We start from the raw sequence: 17,540 nt of genomic DNA on the forward strand, positions 1-17,540 counted from the left end.
TAGGCTATAGTCTGACATTAAAGGCTTCTATTTGTACTTGAAGTATAAGGCTTTAGCCATTACTTTTGTGAGGCTAGTATTTTTGATTTCTGAACCTTTCATGGTGGGAGTGGGGTTACCACTTCACCCCTTTAATACTGGTCACATTTTGAATCCATGTCCTGCATGGCTAATTAGCAATTAATGAAGATGCATACTGCAGACTAAACTGATTTATGTGCAGCCATGCAACATGCATCTAAATTAATTGATAATTAGCCATGCAGAATGTGGATTCAATATCTGGCCGGTATAAAAAGGTAACATGGTACCCCCAGTGTTGGACTGACCACGAAAACTCTGCTCCTAACCATTTGACATACTTCATGGTCATTCCCTATTTTTGAATAGGAACAAAGTGGAGAGATAGATGTAAGGATAGATGCTAGCATGTAATTAAAAGAGACTTAGAGAATTAAGTGGTTGAGTGAGGAAAAGAGGAAAAATTGTTGGTCTAAGGTTTTCTGGTGGAGTCCGACACTGGGTACCCCTATGTAAAAGTTAAAATCATCATGCATTAATCTTTAGTAATTCTTTATGATTTTTTATATTGTAAGCTCTAATGATCACTAATGAGTACCCTCTTTACTTAATCCTAATGACCTGAAAATCTTTTCTTGAACAACTCTCTAATATAAAAGTATGCCAGCCAGGAATACTTTAGTTCATCAATTTTAGTAAATAAACAAATATTTAAAGAATGAAAATACAATCTGGGCTATAGAGAGGTAAATTGTGCTTTTTGGTAAATCACATAAACAATATATTAAGTGAATCATCACTAGTGGTACAAGGCTGAATATGTTGCACTAATCTCTTGTGAATCTTGCGGCTTCGTGTGCTCAAATCATTGGTCTTTACCTCCAAGTGATTAGCTCACAGCTGCCATCCTACTTGTCATTGTCATAGAGAAGATCCCGAATTAAACTGCCAAGGACAGGTGTTTTTTTGGCAGTTAAGGGATTAAAAAAAAAAAAGCTCATCTGATCAGAGCTTCAAGGACTTCTTAAGGTCTGTCATGTTTTAGACCCTGTGCATTTACTACGTGAGCAAGTCTCTGAATATCTGGAATCCATAAAAATACAAAGTTCTGTTCATGAACTTATGTGTTTTTTAGGATTTTTTGAAAACAAAAATGAAGGCAGCAGTAAAGGCAACTTTTTAAAAAATCTTATATAAAATTACATTTTTCAAATGTATGTATTTTTTTAGTTTTGGTTATTGTACAGGAAATTGTAGGCGTGATCCTCAGCTTCCTAGAATACCCTGGATATGTAAGAAATGTCTCTGGGTTCCTAAACTATGGGGCTGCCCCCCGAGCCCCCCGCTGTAATTAGGGTAAAATATCAGGTGATCCTATATTTTCTGCTCTACATATTCATAAAACTAGCTCAAGCAGTTTTTATACATTTTAATACATCTTATCTATCTGATACAGTATTAGATAGTTTCAAGAAAGGGTTGAATGCCTTTTTTAGAAAGTGAGCAAATAAGAAGTTTACTAAAAGTATCTTTAGTACAAAGTTGATCCAGGACTGGTCCAATTGCCCTCTTGGGAGTCACAAAAGATTTTGTTTTTCACCTTTCCTATTTTTTCAGGTTTAATTTGGGCAAATAGGATGAAGTTGATAGACATGTCTATTTTGTCAACCTCATCTACTATGCTATTATTTATTTACCTTTACCTTGTTATGAGTTGTGCCTGACCAAATGTTGGACCTCAAAGGGGAGGTTTGAACAGACAAATCCAACAACTGAGTTGGGGTGTCACTGAATAAACCAATCAAGGGTGAACAAAATATACAAAATATTAGTCAATGAGCCACTTACTATTACTAAATGAGATAGACTATATCTACAGTATATAATTACATAAATAGACCACATTCTTCAAAAATTCTACTAATAAAGAAAGCAAAAAAAAAACATTCACAGTGGCTTCCCAGATTCAAAATCCCAGCTATGGCTATTCTAAGTCATTTCCTGACCACCTTGTCAGCTGGCTTTTAGCCTAAGTGCCCTCCAAATGTCTGTGTGCCTATATTTAGAGCAGTATGTTTGGCATTAAAAGGTGTAGAACTGTACAGAAATCCCAGTAAAGTAAAACTTTTGTGCAGCAATGATTTGCTAACAGATTTAGTGTTTCAAGTACAGAATGAGACAGTGTCAATTGCCTGTTAAAAGATGAATTCATGGTTTTTACAAAGAGAGTAATTTATTTCTATAACTTCATTTTATTTGCATAAAAAAGGCATATTTAGGCTATGTCACTTACCAGCTACCAAATAAACAGAGAACATGAGGGCTCATTGATATCTGCAGCTGCAGTGGGCAACTTGCGCTTTTCCCCACAGTGAGTTGTGTCTAAAACCATTGTCACTGAAAGTACTAACATTCAAATGCGCTTTGTGCACTTCCAAATATTTGCACTTAACACTGATCAGCCCTTCCTGCCTTCAGGTCTGAATTGAGTGCTGCTGCAGCTACTGACACACAGAGCTGTGCCAACCATGGAGCTGACCAGGCGGTAGCTCCAGGGTTCCCTCAGTGCCCTGCGTCAATAGACACAGCACACTTGCAGCTAAATAAACAGATGCAGATTTCATTCATCGAACACCAGAAATGACGCGAAAATATTCAGTGCAACTGTGTCTGATTTGCGACATAGTGCACACACAGTTGCAGCCATTTGGAGGACTCAGATGCAGTTGCACTGAACACAGGATAGCTGAACCAGCCACAGGGCAATTGCATCAGAATAATGGCCCTTAAGTTTTATAAGTCCTTTAACTCTGGTTTAAGTAACTGGAATGGCTTTTTTTCTAAATGAGTATCAGGGGGAAATCATCTGATCTGAGGATGAAAAACCGAAAGCATTACTAATTATTCTTGTTTTGTCTTGTCCCATCTAAGCACAAGCTGTATTAAAGGAAGAGGCAAGTATTCCAATTATTACAACATTATGTACTGGTGGTTGTACTGAGATCAAAGTCTGATTAATGGTTCTGCCTTCAGTGCTGGGAATACAAACAGTTCCAGTCCTGATGAAATCTCAGAACATGGAGCTTGCAAGGCATTCTGATAGCTTCCCCTACAGCTAATACATCTGTTGCAGAAGTGATGGCACAATAGTAAATGAGACACATGAATGGAATGTCTTACTGGAATGTAAGCTGTCCTATTGTCTGTAATATGCTAAGAATTTTGTAGCCATTTTTATATTAAATTGACATCAATACATTATAGAAATGTATTTCTACAATGTATTTCTTCAATTATTATCTATTAACTGAAATGAATCCCTAACTTGTTTTTTTAACTTGTGCTGCTGGTGAATCCTTCAACAGCTATTGTGGGAGATACTAAAACCTGCTCAACAACAGCTTGTGTGTGCCTAGCTAACCACTTCTGCTCTTAAAAAGGAAAAGTTACTTACCAGTTTTGGATTAACTATTTGTGCCCTGGCTTGCCTTTAATCATTCCGCACCTATTACTTATTGTAAACATGTAGTGCAGTTTCAACAGAGAACAACAGACCCCGTGGGCACAGGAGGGGGGGGGGCTGAGGGACAGGGGGGCCCAGATCATGGGCTATGCTTGCTCTATTATTGCATATAAATTTTAGGTAGGGGAGCAGGTGGCTGGTTATGGTTTATTACTTTCCACTTGGCTCCTCCAAAGATTTTTTTTGTGGTAGGTCTGGCACAGAGTAGTTAGGCCACTGGTTTCAACCTTTCTGTCTGACCCTTATGGCATATAATGGGTGTGGGGGGGAGTCATTTCCTCAGGTAATTGTGTGATTATGGCAGTTTGCAGTTGGTCTGTCCAAGCAATATCACATCTACAGACAGCCCTTTCCTGGCAGACAAGGAATAGAAAAGAACAGTTTTATTTTAGGCTGATGCCACACGTGGCGTTTTTATGCTGCGTATTTTCTCAGCCTAAAAACGCTGCACAAGCCACACAGCCCCTGACTATGGTGTTTTTCAGCCTAGTACTGGTGATATAGCAAATCCCGTTTCCACGGTGCTAATAGTGCAAAATGGTAAAAAATGCCTCGTATTTCCGCTAGGTCTGGCAGCTGCCTTTGTGTATACATAGGAATAGCTTGCTGTGCATATACTGGCGTATTTCGGCCAACGCTTGAAAAATCCGTGCTAAGGCGTTTTCTAGCACATTTCCGCATTGTGTGATATCGGGTGTTTTTCAGCCACTGAGAGAATTAGAAAATACGCAGCGTAAAACGCCACGTGTGGCATCAGCCTTATATAGAAAAGCTTAAAGTTAATGCACACTATACATGTATGGGATATATAATACAAAATGCTTTGGACCTGGGCTTTTTTATATAAGGGATAGTTCTCTAATTTGGAACAATGTTCATTTATGGTGTTAATTTAAACATTAAAAAAAATAGGATTATTTTGACACCAACATGCATTTAAGCCGCTTTTTTCATCAAACATTGTTTGTCTAAATAGGACTAGTGGGTTTCCAGAAAATAGATCTTATATTTGAACCTATAAATAGAATATATTGTCATTTAATCCTTAAATATTTATATTTTTCTGGCTACATTTCACTTTATGAAGTTATTAATATTTCTATGTTACAAAGGTTAAACAGATTTTCCAAAAAAATATGAATGATTTTGCAATTATAAAAAAAAAAAAACACTACACATGTCTGAGTTAACCATATCCCTGCCAGGCAGAGTTACAGGAATGAATCAGAGCCAGATGCCCAGTCGTGCCCAGTCAGCCGAGACAAATCTTGTGACATTTCAGAATGTTCAGTTCTATAGTATAGAGTGTGGGAGGCTGCTGTGTCTGTAGGGAGTTGTTAGGGGAGTGCACACACTTTCTTATATTGTCCAGACAAAGCCTGACCCTTATACACAATGGCCTTTTACCCAGTAACCTCTCACCTACTTCATGTGGAGAGTCACAGGGAAACATCAGCCTCAGAGGTCTGTTTGGGAGGTCTCATGCATTTCTCTAAATGACTCAGTCCAACTTTCACCCTGTTAATACAAACCCTTCATCATGAATATTTCTCAATCCAATAATCACAAATGACATGTTAAAATAAAATATTTATATGTGTTTTCCGGTGTGTAAGAACCATAACAGAATATATAAATAGCCCAAGGGAGACTGGCTGTTTCTCTTACTTCCTTATTGCCCCCAGCATACAGTGACCCCCATAGAGCAGCAATGTTTACAAAGAGTTGGGGGTATACTGCTGGGAAAATGGTGATTCTGGGAAAAGATGCATTTGCGGAGTGCAGGGGCATGCCAAGCCAACCAGGCACCCCATCCCTGCTCCGATGTGCACACAAATGGATACACACATGTGCGATAACATCGTGCAGCGGGAGAGAGGGCACCGTCTTAACTGGAGGCGGGGGGGGGGTGGCAAGAGAGCACAGAGTAGGGGTAGGCAAAAAAAAAATCTGCTTCTGGTAAAGTTACGAGATTCATTTCAGGTTTTAAAACTGAAAATTTGATTCTGCTTCTGTAGAGAGCGCAATTTCACTCTCTACACTAGCTATGCGGCTCCCCCTGGACCCCCTTCGGTGCTGTAAAGATAAGCGCGGGGGGCCAGAAACTGAACTGCTTATGCCTACCCCTACTTCTGGGCCTGACGGAGTGCAAATTACAATTTTGCCCACATATCACTATATGTTTTATCTATAATGCAGCATTTTTTCTCATAATTCTATGTGTCAAAACTTGAATGTTGATGGCAAATTGGGTTAATAATGCGTCTAGTGGGGTTGCTTATCTGCTGGAGCACATGTTTGAACTATCCTAATCCAATTCATTAGCCACAAAGCTAGCTTGATCTGCTGGTGCAACTGATGGTATCTCTTGGGTTCCCCATCATCAGTAGGCACAGTCATGTACCATTCATTTGGCAACACTTGAACGTACTTCAAATAACTAATGTATGAGTATGACTTGCCCCAGGCTATGCCACAACTAAAGACAGCTCTGTTTATATTCCTGTTAGTACTTAGTTTTGATGACCGCTTACTCACTTACGAAAGGAGGTGTGGTGTTACCTTACACTGGGTCAGGCCAGATTCCTTGGGATGTTACAGTGCCATAATATTTTTATAATTAAGTGAGGTGCTATTATCTAGCCCAGATGTATTACTCATTTACAATTATTATCATTCTCTTACCATCTCACAGGATATAAGCAATAAAAAGGCCAACTATTTCTTTAAAATAATCCTCCAGGGATATGTAACGTACATGGCCATGTGCTGGGCACAGGGGTTTTTTGAATGAACTTGCAGCTTTATCAGTATTTACGCTCAGTGCAAATGATTAATGGTGGCAGAGGGAGCATTCATTTAAAAGTCTTTATTATGAATCTGTGAGAAAGTTGCCTGACTTTTTTGGAGCAGGAAAGGCTCAGTGTAATCACAGTGAACTTTATTCCACATTGATAATTGTAATGTTGTTTCCTTCTGTATCCCAATGGTGCAGCCCAAGAATTCACATATTAATTCCATAATTACCTGTTACTGAGATAGATGTTGCTGTTATTGTTTTTACATGTTCTCTTAATAATGGCAGCTGGCAGCTATCGCATAGTGCTAATCTCTATGGGAGATTTTGTAGGACGGTGTCGAATCAGCAGAACACATCCTATAAGTCGGATGTAGTTGCATGGGTTAAAATATAATGGAACTAATACAAAAATCTAATGTGTAAATTACATGAAAGGATAGATGTCGACATGACATGGCTAACAGAAGGAAATGCTGCATGGTTATCCGATGAGATAAAATCTGACGGTGTCTGACAGAGTTTTCTCATTGAAATACATTGACTGTTGGATGTAGATGCAGGAACAAACACACCATCTTACTTTATCCGATCCGATTTTACATTGAAGCCTATGGAGATCAGGTTTTGTAGGGTCCTACATAATCTTGTTCTGTTGCATGGCATTGCATGGGTTTGCATGACAAGATCAAATAAAATCTGACCCCCAAAATCTGATGACAATCTCCCGTTGAGTTTAACCCTTAAGGGGTACTTTTACCACAAGAATTCACCTTACATTTTATGCAGTTCTGGGCAATTTTCTAAACTAAGTCCAGTTTTCATAAACTTCTATATCACAACATTTCTGTGGAGTTTTCATGTTAGAAGGTTTAGGTTTTTATGACTAATGCTTCCTGCTCTCTGCCCCTCACATTGAGGGTGCAATTGTATCTGCAAAGTAATTCCCAGTGAATGAAAGAGTACCTAATAACCACAGGGAATCCTGGAGCTACTGCCACCCTGAAAGTGGAGGTAATTCCAGGGTTCCCACTGTGGGCTTTGTCAATAGAAGACTTGCACCTAAAAAATGACACACAGATGTCATTTTGGTGCAGAACACCAAAACGGTGTAAGTTTTTGGTAAAAGTTTTTGACACAAATGCATCAGATTCATCAAATTGATATTGTGTTGAAATTGTGGGAAAAAATATTGTGAATTGCCCCCAAAATTGAACTTTGCACATTTAATTTGCATTTGTAAATGAGCGCTTACATGTTTCTAAAGCATATATTAAAATTGCCCCACTGGGATTTTACTTCTTGGCCCTCCAACATAACTCTACTAATACCTCTAAGGTACCTACATCACTACTCAGGGCAGTATGTCCTGCAAGATACTCCCCACTACAAGATACCCTGGGTGGTTTTTAAGATTGTGACTTATTGGGGGCTATGTAATAAAAGACACTAAGTTTGCCCAGGAGCAGTAACCAATAGCAATCAATCAGCAGGTAGAATTAACTGGTCACCTGTTTAAAAGCAAACATCTTATTGGTTGCTATGGGTTACTGCTCCTGGGCAAACTTAGTGCCTTTTATTACATATGGGTGATCGTAAGCTTTGGGCTAGTATTTGTAACATTTGCATGTCCTGGGACATTCAGATCGTTTAGTTTAAAAAAAACAAAAACTTGAAAAAAGAGCACCTATAAGATACTGTATATATACTGCAGGTGCACTCATGTACCTGTCTACTGTAGGCTAAATTAGCCTCAATGTCATCAGATCAATGTGCATCTCAGCAGATTGGTAATCATTAATGGAGAGATATGTATTTACAATCAACTGTTCAACTCGGAACTTGCATCATAAACTACAAGGCCAATATCTTCATCCTTGTGTTCAATTTAATAGGTCTTTTATTTTTATATGAATCAGATAGCAGTTTTATTGTGTGTTTATTTTCAACCAACATTACTTTTACCAATAAAGATATCTGAAAAACAGAAGGAATAGAGGGAATATTAAGTGGCAAATCTTAGAAATAAAAAAAAAACAAACTAAACAGACTTTCATTATATGGTGAGAGTCGATGCAATCTAGTGTATGACTACAAGTATGAGTACAAGTTTGTAGTTACTTGTGAACGTAGCTAATACTTTGCTTTGTTTCTTCCAGATGCAGATGAAATGCTGTCGCTGTGACTCACGCCAGCCTTTTACAGAGATTAGTCACCGAATCACTAATGTGCTCTCACCCACTGGCCATCTTCGTTGGTGGCAGTCTTCCAATGGTAAGGCCCAGAAAGAAGCTATTTCTAAGGCTAATGTCCTTATCTGGAAAGAGCCTGCCCAAGACCACCTAGGCCTGTTGTCAGTGACAGCATTCACACAAGGTGGATTTCAGGTTAAAAACATTGCGGGGTGCATTTTTTGGGCTAAAATCCACCTAGTGTGTACAGTGCCATATGGATGCCACTAGCAAAAAAAGAAATTGCCAGAGAAAACACCAAGTATAACATTAGCCCAAGGCTTCATGCCTATTGGTGTTTATATGTGGCTCCAATCTGTTCATACTCTGCAAATAGGAACCCTTCTGTACAAAGCTAGTGCAAATAGTCTGTGTAATTTAAGCCAAGTCTATGGATGCAAGATTCATGTGAGCATTATATTTGAACAATGTACACAAGCTGACAGATTGATTGCAAATGACTTAAAATGTTAACATGCATGAAATCTTATTTAGACAGTATATAGGGCAACAGAACAAGGTCTTTCAGACATATTTTGTTTATATAGTTTATCCAATTCAAGTGGTTTAACTCGGCAAGCCCATTTTAAATAAGTCATCTGGAAAGAAGGAAGCAAATAGGCAGAAATATCTATACCAAAGATTCCTTGTTAAATATAATACTTTCTAAATCTAAATTCTGTCTATTAAAGCTTTAGATGTTCATAAATGTATTAAGCTTTTTGCTCAGACCACTATCCTTGCACAATGTACATCCTGCAGAGTGGAGAACAGTCTCCTGAACAGGAAGTAAGGCTTGCAGTGATTGTCTATGACTGTTTGATAACATTGTCTGTTTTGCAGGAATTAATGATGTGTCCCTGCAGTTTGATCTGAACAAAAAGTTTCAGCTCAGTGACGTCATTCTGGATTTCAGGGTAGGTCCTCACTGTACTGTATTTGTTATCTGCCCAGAAAGCACACAGAGCAAGGCATTTGCTTGTTTTATAGTTATGGGCTATTTTAATTGAGTAGTCAGGAATGCTGGCACCTTGCAAATTGCCTCATCCTGCACTAATGCAGGTCACATAGTATATTGATAATATATTGCTAAAAATGTCATTGTGTACACGCAGCATTTCCAGTTTATATGAAAGTATCATACATCTTATATGTTGGACAGTTATATAAAGTACTAAACTACTATCATTACATTTTCTGTCATTTACTCATTTTTTCTTTTGCTCTACCAGAGCCCTCGGCCAGCGAGTATGTTAATAGAACGATCCTCAGACCATGGGAAAACCTGGCAGGTTTACCAGTATTTGGCTTATGACTGTGCTGCCTCTTTCCCACACATCAGACGGGGAGTGCCATACGACTTGCAGGATGTGCGATGCCAGGAGCTTCATGGAGACCCCACACAAGGAGGCAAGGTAACTGCAAATGAACACATCAGTAACAGTGCCACTGCTTCTGAGAGTTTACTGCTACATTTACTACAGGTTGCAGCTGTAACCTTGGGCCTAAGGGCCACCATGGGCACCAAGGGTTTTACCATCTTTCTCTACAGAAGTGTAACCTTTTTAAGAATATTACCCATAATCTTCAAGGATTATGTAATAAAAGACACTAAGTTTTCAAGGGAGCAGTAACCCATAGCAACCAATCAGCAGGCAGTGTTTACTGGTTACCTGTTTAAAAGCAACACACATCTTATTGGTTGCTATAGGTTACTGCTTCTGGGCAAACTTAGTGCTTTTTATTACATATGGGCTATAAGGTATAAAAGCGGATAGAGGAGACAAGATTTTTTGTTAGTCACTAATCACCAAACACCAAAGGCATTTTGAGTGGAAAGAAAGGATCTCTTTGCCAATTTTAGCACCAGAGCTTAAGAACCTTAAGCAATGCCTTCAGCTAACCTGCCACATATTCCGCAGTGTAGTACAATAAATACACTGGACATGCAGATTTACATACAAAGCAACTAATAAACGATACAAGAGGTGAAGAGGGCCCTGCCCAAAAGAATCTGTACGGGGCTGGGACACAAAATTCATAATGTTTTAGCTTATAGAGACTCAATAGGATACCGATTTTGCATGACGAGTGTTTTGGGATTCTCTGCTCTAGTTGTAATATGGTGCTATTGGTTGATTAGTTTTAATACATTCAGGCTGGAATTGTTAATAGAAGCATGCAGTAAGTATTATGTGCTCCCAGTATATGTGAAACATACAGTTATGTGGCTGTTGGTGATTGTTTCCCTGTCTTTCTCCAGATACGATTCAGCCCAATGGAACTGGCTTTCTCTGTTCCTCTATCCCACAGTCAAAGAGTCCAGCGTAAGAACAAATCTACTCTCCCTTTCTGTAGTGTAAAAATATGTGTTACAGTTATACTATAAGAGATCTCTGGATGAGTTTGGAAGTTTGGAAGCTAATAGTTCTCACCAAATCATGCTTGAATCGAATTTAGATGTAAATACAAACATCACCTTTGTGTATGGTACTTTGCCTTTGTTATCAATAGCAGCTTGATCTATATGTTAAACTCAGTGACCCCAGCAGCTAGTGGTGATTATTTGATGTTCCTTTTGTTTCTAATTTCATCAATTGCTAGTATGGATGAATGGATAGAGAGAGATAGGCACCAGTAAGTCCTTATATATTTACTTGTTATTTGTTAGAAGTTTTTGCTTGGCAGGAGCTTGTCAAACAACATTTACTATAATGAGGCACTCAATAATTCAGTACGCATGGTGACACCTTAGACTTTTGGTATCTCTGTGGACCCTAAAAACTTGCCTCACATCTGCCAATCTGCCAGCAGAACAGCATCATTTTTATTCTTACTGGCAAAATATCATTTTTTTTAATCCACATCAATTTTATCTTGTTCTAGACCTTGCAGATTTCACCAACCTGAGGCTGAATTTCACACAACTTGTGCGTCTCCCTCCCCGGAGGTATCGCGAACCAAGTACATTTTATTCTGTAGATGTGATGCGTGTGCATGGCAGCTGTTTCTGTTATGGCCATGCAGATCGATGCATGCCAAGTGGTGCCCTGGACAGAGACCACTATGGCGACATTCAGGTGACATAATCCATCTTTATAAGCTTTTACAAATTAAATGTCAGTTTGAATTATCAGTTATTGATTTAATTGATTGAACCCCCCCAAGTTCATTTTCCAGGTGCTGGGTTAGCTGCTACCCTCTCATAGTAACGTCATGGAAAGTCAGGTATCAGCACTTATGCATGCACACTTGGCTAATGCACCAGTGGGCCCTTTGCTGGACAGGGCCTTAGCCAACAGCTAAGGCTTAGAGAGTGGCAACATGGGTGAGATAGAGAGAGGGTGGATTGTGAACCATAACATTTTGTGCATAGAGCTACTACATGTGCAAAAAAACTAAAAAGCTCTAAATGAACAAAAGTTTTAGAGGTAGTTATCCTTAATATATCCACCAGGGCCAGGCAGTATTGAAGGCATTGCATGGTTTGTTAGAAACTCCATGATCAGTCTTTTTGCCAAAAGACAAAAAAAAAATATGATGCATCTGCATGCAAGTGTAAAGCTGCATCCTAATATCTGCATAATTAATTTCCAAATAGAACTAACATTACCTAGGCATACCATATCTCTCACCGCCGTAACTCATTATGTCACTCCATTAAAGTAGATCATTTTCATACATTTATCCTGTACAATTTATTTTTATGCCATGGTGGCATTGACACCAGTGTAAATTTAAAATATTGCTTGCTTTACAGTATTTTATGCCAAGTAAAGGCAGGTAATGGATCTTCAACTGCTTTATACCCTATACTTACATAGTTACATAGTTACATAGGGTTGAAAAAAGACCAGAGTCCATCAAGTTCAACCCATCCAAGTAAACCCAGCACACCTAACCCACACCTACCAATCTATACACTCACATAAACTATAAATACAACCACTGTAGATATTAGTATCACAATAGCCTTGGATATTCTGATTGTTCAAGAACTCATCTAGGCCCCTCTTAAAGGCATTAACAGAATCTGCCATTACCACATCTCTAGGAAGGGCATTCCACAACCTCACTGCCCTCACCGTGAAAAACCACCTACGCTGCTTCAAATGGAAGAGAATGAAAAAAGAACACCCCCTATCTGCCTATAATCCCCTCTAATGTACTTGTACAGAGTAATCATGTCCCCTCGCAAGCGCCTCTTTTCCAGAGAAAACAACCTCAACCTCGACAGTCTCACCTCATAGTTTAAATCTTCCATCCCCTTAACCAGTTTAGTTGCACGTCTCTGCACTCTCTCCAGCTCATTAATATCCCTCTTAAGGACTGGAGCCCAAAACTGCACCGCATACTCAAGGTGAGGCCTTACCAGGGACCTATAAAGAGGCAAAATTATGTTCTCATCCCTTGAGTCAATGCCCTTTTTTATACAAGACAGCACTTTATTTGCTTTAGTAGCCACAGAATGACACTGCCTGGAATTAGACAACTTGTTATCAACAAAAATCCCTAGATCCTTCTCCATTAAGGATACCCCCAACACACTACCATTCAGTAGATAGTTTGCGTTTATATTATTCCTACCAAAATGCATAACTTTGCACTTATCAACATTGAACCTCATTTTCCAGTTTGCTGCCCAGTTTTCTAATTTTGTCAAATCGCTCTGCAAAGCGGCAGCATCCTGCATGGAACTTATAGTTTTGCACAATTTTGTGTCATCAGCAAAAATAGAAACAGTACTTTCTATGCCTTCCTCCAGGTCATTAATAAACAAGTTAAAAAGCAAAGGACCAAGGACTGACCCCTGCGGTACTCCACTAACCACACTGGTCCAATTAGAAAATGTTCGATTTACCACCACTCTTTGTACTATATCCTTCAGCCAGTTCTCTATCCAATTACAAATATTATCTCTCGGCACCATGCCAGACCTCAATGAATCCTGAAAAATTAAGTGAAGAGGTTTGGCAATCACAGCGCTCAGCTCATTTAATACCCTGGGATGAATCCCATCCGGCCCTGGACCTTTGTTTACCTTTACATGTTCAAGTATCTTTTAAATTTCCTCCTGAGTGACCCATGCGTCAGTAGCTAAATTACTAGAACTGGGCATATTAAAAGGGAAGCCTTCATTATCTGGCTCCTCAGATGTATAGACAGATGAAAAATAAGAGTTCAAAATTTCAGCTTTTTCCCCGTTCTCATCAACCAACTTACCCTCCCGTGATAATAAGGTTTCCACCCCTTCTTGCTTCATTTTTTTACTATTCACATAATTAAAAAATAATTTTGGATTCTTTTTACTCCTAGCTGTAATATCCCTTTCCATTTCTATTTTAGCTTGCTTGATAGCTTTTTTGCATGCTTTATTTGCTTCCTTGAACCTGACGAAAGTTTCTGCTGTCCCAGCTAACTTGAATACTGTTATTGAATCCTAATAGTTACATACATAGTTACATAGTTACATAGGGTTGAAAAAAGACCAGTGTCCATCAAGTTCAACCCATCCAAGTAAACCCAGCACACACAACCCACACCTACCAATCTATACACTCACATACATACACTATATATACAACCACTAGTACTAACTGTAGATATTAGTATCACAATAGCCTTGGATATTCTGATTGATCAAGAACTCATCCAGGCCCCTCTTAAAGGCATTAACAGAATCTGCCATTACCACATCACTAGGAAGGGCATTCCATAACCTCACTGCCCTCACCGTGAAAAACCACCTACGCTGCTTCAAATGGAAGCTCCTTTCCTCTAATCTAAAGGGGTGACCTCTGGTGCGCTGATTGTTTTTATGGGAAAAAAGAACATCCCCCAACTGCCTATAATCCCCTCTAATGTACTTGTACAGAGTAATCATGTCCCCTCGCAAGCGCCTCTTTTCCAGAGAAAACAACCCCAACCTTGACAGTCTCACCTCATAGTTAAAATCTTCCATCCCCTTAACCAGTTTAGTTGCACGTCTCTGCACTCTCTCCAGCTCATTAATATCCTTCTTAAGGACTGGAGCCCAAAACTGCACTGCATACTCAAGGTGAGGCCTTACCAGGGACCTATAAAGGGGCAAAATTATGTTCTCATCCCTTGAGTCAATGCCCTTTTTTATACAAGACAGCACTTTATTTGCTTTAGTAGCCACAGAATGACACTGCCTGGCATTAGACAACTTGTTATCAACAAAAACCCCTAGATCCTTCTCCATTAAGGAAACCCCCAACACACTACCATTCAGTAGATAGTTTGCGTTTATATTATTTCTACCAAAGTGCATAACTTTGCACTTATCAACATTGAACCTCATTTTCCAGTTTGCTGCCCAGTTATCTAATTTTGTCAAATCGCTCTGCAAAGCAGCAGCATCCTGCATGGAACTTATAGTTTTGCACAATTTAGTGTCATCAGCAAAAATAGAAACAGTACTGTCTATGCCCACCTCCAGGTCATTAATAAACAAGTTAAAAAGCAAAGGCCCAAGGACTGACCCCTGCGGTACTCCACTAACCACACTGGTCCAATTAGAAAATGTTCCATTTACAACCACTCTTTGTAATCTATCCTTCAGCCAGTTCTCTATCCAATTACAAATATTATGTTCTAGGCCAATATTCCTTAATTTGATCATTAACCTTCTGTGAGGTACTGTATCAAACGCTTTAGCAAAGTCCAAGTAGATGACATCAACTGCCATTCCAGCATCGAGGTTCCTGCTCACCTCCTCATAAAAGGTGACTAAATTAGTCTGGCAAGATCTGTTACGCATAAAACCATGCTGGCACAAACTAATAGTATTGTGAACTGCAATGTATTCAAGTACCCTATCCCTTATTACCCCTTCCAAAAGTTTTCCTACTACTGATGTCAGACTAACAGGCCTATAGTTTTCAGGCTGAGAACGGGATCCCTTTTTAAATAACGGCACCACATTAGCAATCCGCCAGTCTCTTGGCACCATGCCAGACCTCAATGAATCCTGAAAAATTAAGTGAAGAGGTTTGGCAATCACAGCGCTCAGCTCATTTAATACCCTGGGATGAATCCCATCCGGCCCTGGACCTTTGTTTACCTTTACATGTTCAAGTCTCTTTTGAATTTCCTCCCGAGTGACCCATGCGCCAGTAGCTAAATTACTAGAACTGGGCATATTACAAGGGAAGCCTTCATTATCTGGCTCCTCAGATGTATAGACAGATGAAAAATAAGAGTTCAAAATTTCAGCTTTTTCCCCATTCTCATCAACCAACTTACCCCCCCGTGATAATAAAGTTCCCACCCCTTCTTGCTTCATTTTTTTACTATTCACATAATTAAAAAATAATTTAGGATTCTTTTTACTCCTAGCTGCAATATCCCTTTCCATTTCTATTTTAGCTTGCTTGATAGCTTTTTTGCATGCTTTATTTGCTTCCTTGTACCTGATGAAAGTTTCTGCTGTCCCAGCTAACTTGAATGCCCTAAAAGCACGTTTTTTCTTACCAACCTCGACAATAACACTTTTATTCAGCCATAAAGGTTTTGCTTTGCGATGCCTCTCCTTGCTTACAAGGGGGATATACTGTTGTGTATACCTACAAAGCAATGTTTTAAAGATGTTCCATTTTCCTTCTGTGTCTAACCCCATGAAAAGCCTTTCCCAGTTGACACATTGCAGAGATGCCCTTATACTGGCAAAGTCTGCACGTCTAAAATTGAGCGTATTAGTTACTCCCTTATAGCGCTGTCTCTGCAGCATTATCTCAAAGGAGACCATGTTGTGATCACTGTTCCCCAAATGCTCACCCACACAAATGTTAGCTGTAGTTTGTAAACAGCTGGAAGCCTTTAGCTGATTCATGCCTAATCAATTGTGTGCTATTAACTGGAGGCAACAAGGATTATGCAGAATATGTGGCATGTTCACTAAAGAACACTGGACATGATCCCATAGCAGCCAATGGAATATGCAATTAATTACTACACTGGGGCAAATCTACCTTGTATAGAGGACAAAGATCTCAAATTTGCCTCCTTACATAAATTGTACCTCAGAGAATCCTCAGTCAAGCAGAAGCTCACAGACCAACTGTGACCTATGAACTAGTCAAATTTTTCTTTTCTGTATACCCTTTAGGTGTATGATAAATGTATTTGCCAGCACAATACTGTTGGGGAAAACTGTGAACGTTGTGCTGACCTTTTTCATGACTTGCCTTGGAGGCCAGCCGATGACAACTATCCAAATGAGTGCAGAAGTAAGTGTTATTGATACATGTGTCTGTGAAGAATGTAAACATAAATCATATTTTGACGATTGCTGTGCTGTAAATCTAAAGGATGTTACTAGTCATCGGTGCAGCTTGTAAATTAGAATAAGTCCAATATAATATCCAGTGAAAATCTGTATACTAGAAAAGGGAGGCTTGTTCCTGTGCCTAAGGTGTTTATATATGATGTGAATAATGGCTCATTATGTAATAAGGGGTAAAATTTGCTACATGCCTAGTCATCTATAGCAATCAGCAGAAAGCATTTACTAGTCACCTGTTTAAACGCCAGCAGCTTTTTGGTTGCTATGTTTTCTATGGAACATGCATGTTTGTGGAAGCATAAGGAATAGGGAACTCATATATATTTATATATATTGTGAACGAAAGACACTGGAATTTCCTTACAGTCCGTTTTGGGTTTCCCAGAATAGGGTTTAAACTGCTACTGATTTCTCTTGACCCTAACAAAAAAGTACATAAAAAACTACCCACAGTATGGAAAAAGGTACCAAAATGTGCATGAGCCCAGCATGTAGTTAGTAGTTGGCTTATTATCTACAGTACAGGAATACCATTTTCCCTAAGATTTAATGCAGATGTAGCTGTATGTAGAATGCTATAGTCTTTAGCATTTGCACTGAAATGTGAGCAGCAATAGACATATTGTTATATTTCACTGCTAAGATTATAATGGCACATGG

General features: G+C 39.1%; 1 protein-coding gene across 2 annotated transcripts in view; it reads left to right on the forward strand.

The window, feature by feature from the left end:
- lamb3 (laminin subunit beta 3) overlaps positions 1 to 17,540 on the forward strand; it is a 57,621-nt gene that overhangs the window by 12,936 nt on the left and 27,145 nt on the right. Inside the window, exons 1-7 of one of the 2 annotated variants that reach the window (XM_031896778.1) lie at positions 3,117 to 3,207; positions 8,501 to 8,615; positions 9,416 to 9,489; positions 9,805 to 9,987; positions 10,836 to 10,899; positions 11,459 to 11,652; positions 16,704 to 16,824. In XM_031896778.1, coding sequence (XP_031752638.1) covers positions 3,175 to 3,207; positions 8,501 to 8,615; positions 9,416 to 9,489; positions 9,805 to 9,987; positions 10,836 to 10,899; positions 11,459 to 11,652; positions 16,704 to 16,824 — 784 coding nt within the window. In that variant the 5' untranslated portion in view covers positions 3,117 to 3,174. Of the gene's footprint in view, positions 1 to 3,116; positions 3,208 to 8,500; positions 8,616 to 9,415; positions 9,490 to 9,804; positions 9,988 to 10,835; positions 10,900 to 11,458; positions 11,653 to 16,703; positions 16,825 to 17,540 lie in introns of those variants that run through there. The other variant, XM_012971195.3, reaches the window with a different exon arrangement.

This window comes from Xenopus tropicalis, chromosome 2 (assembly GCF_000004195.4).
Source record: "Xenopus tropicalis strain Nigerian chromosome 2, UCB_Xtro_10.0, whole genome shotgun sequence".
NCBI classification, from domain to species: Eukaryota; Metazoa; Chordata; class Amphibia; order Anura; family Pipidae; genus Xenopus; species Xenopus tropicalis.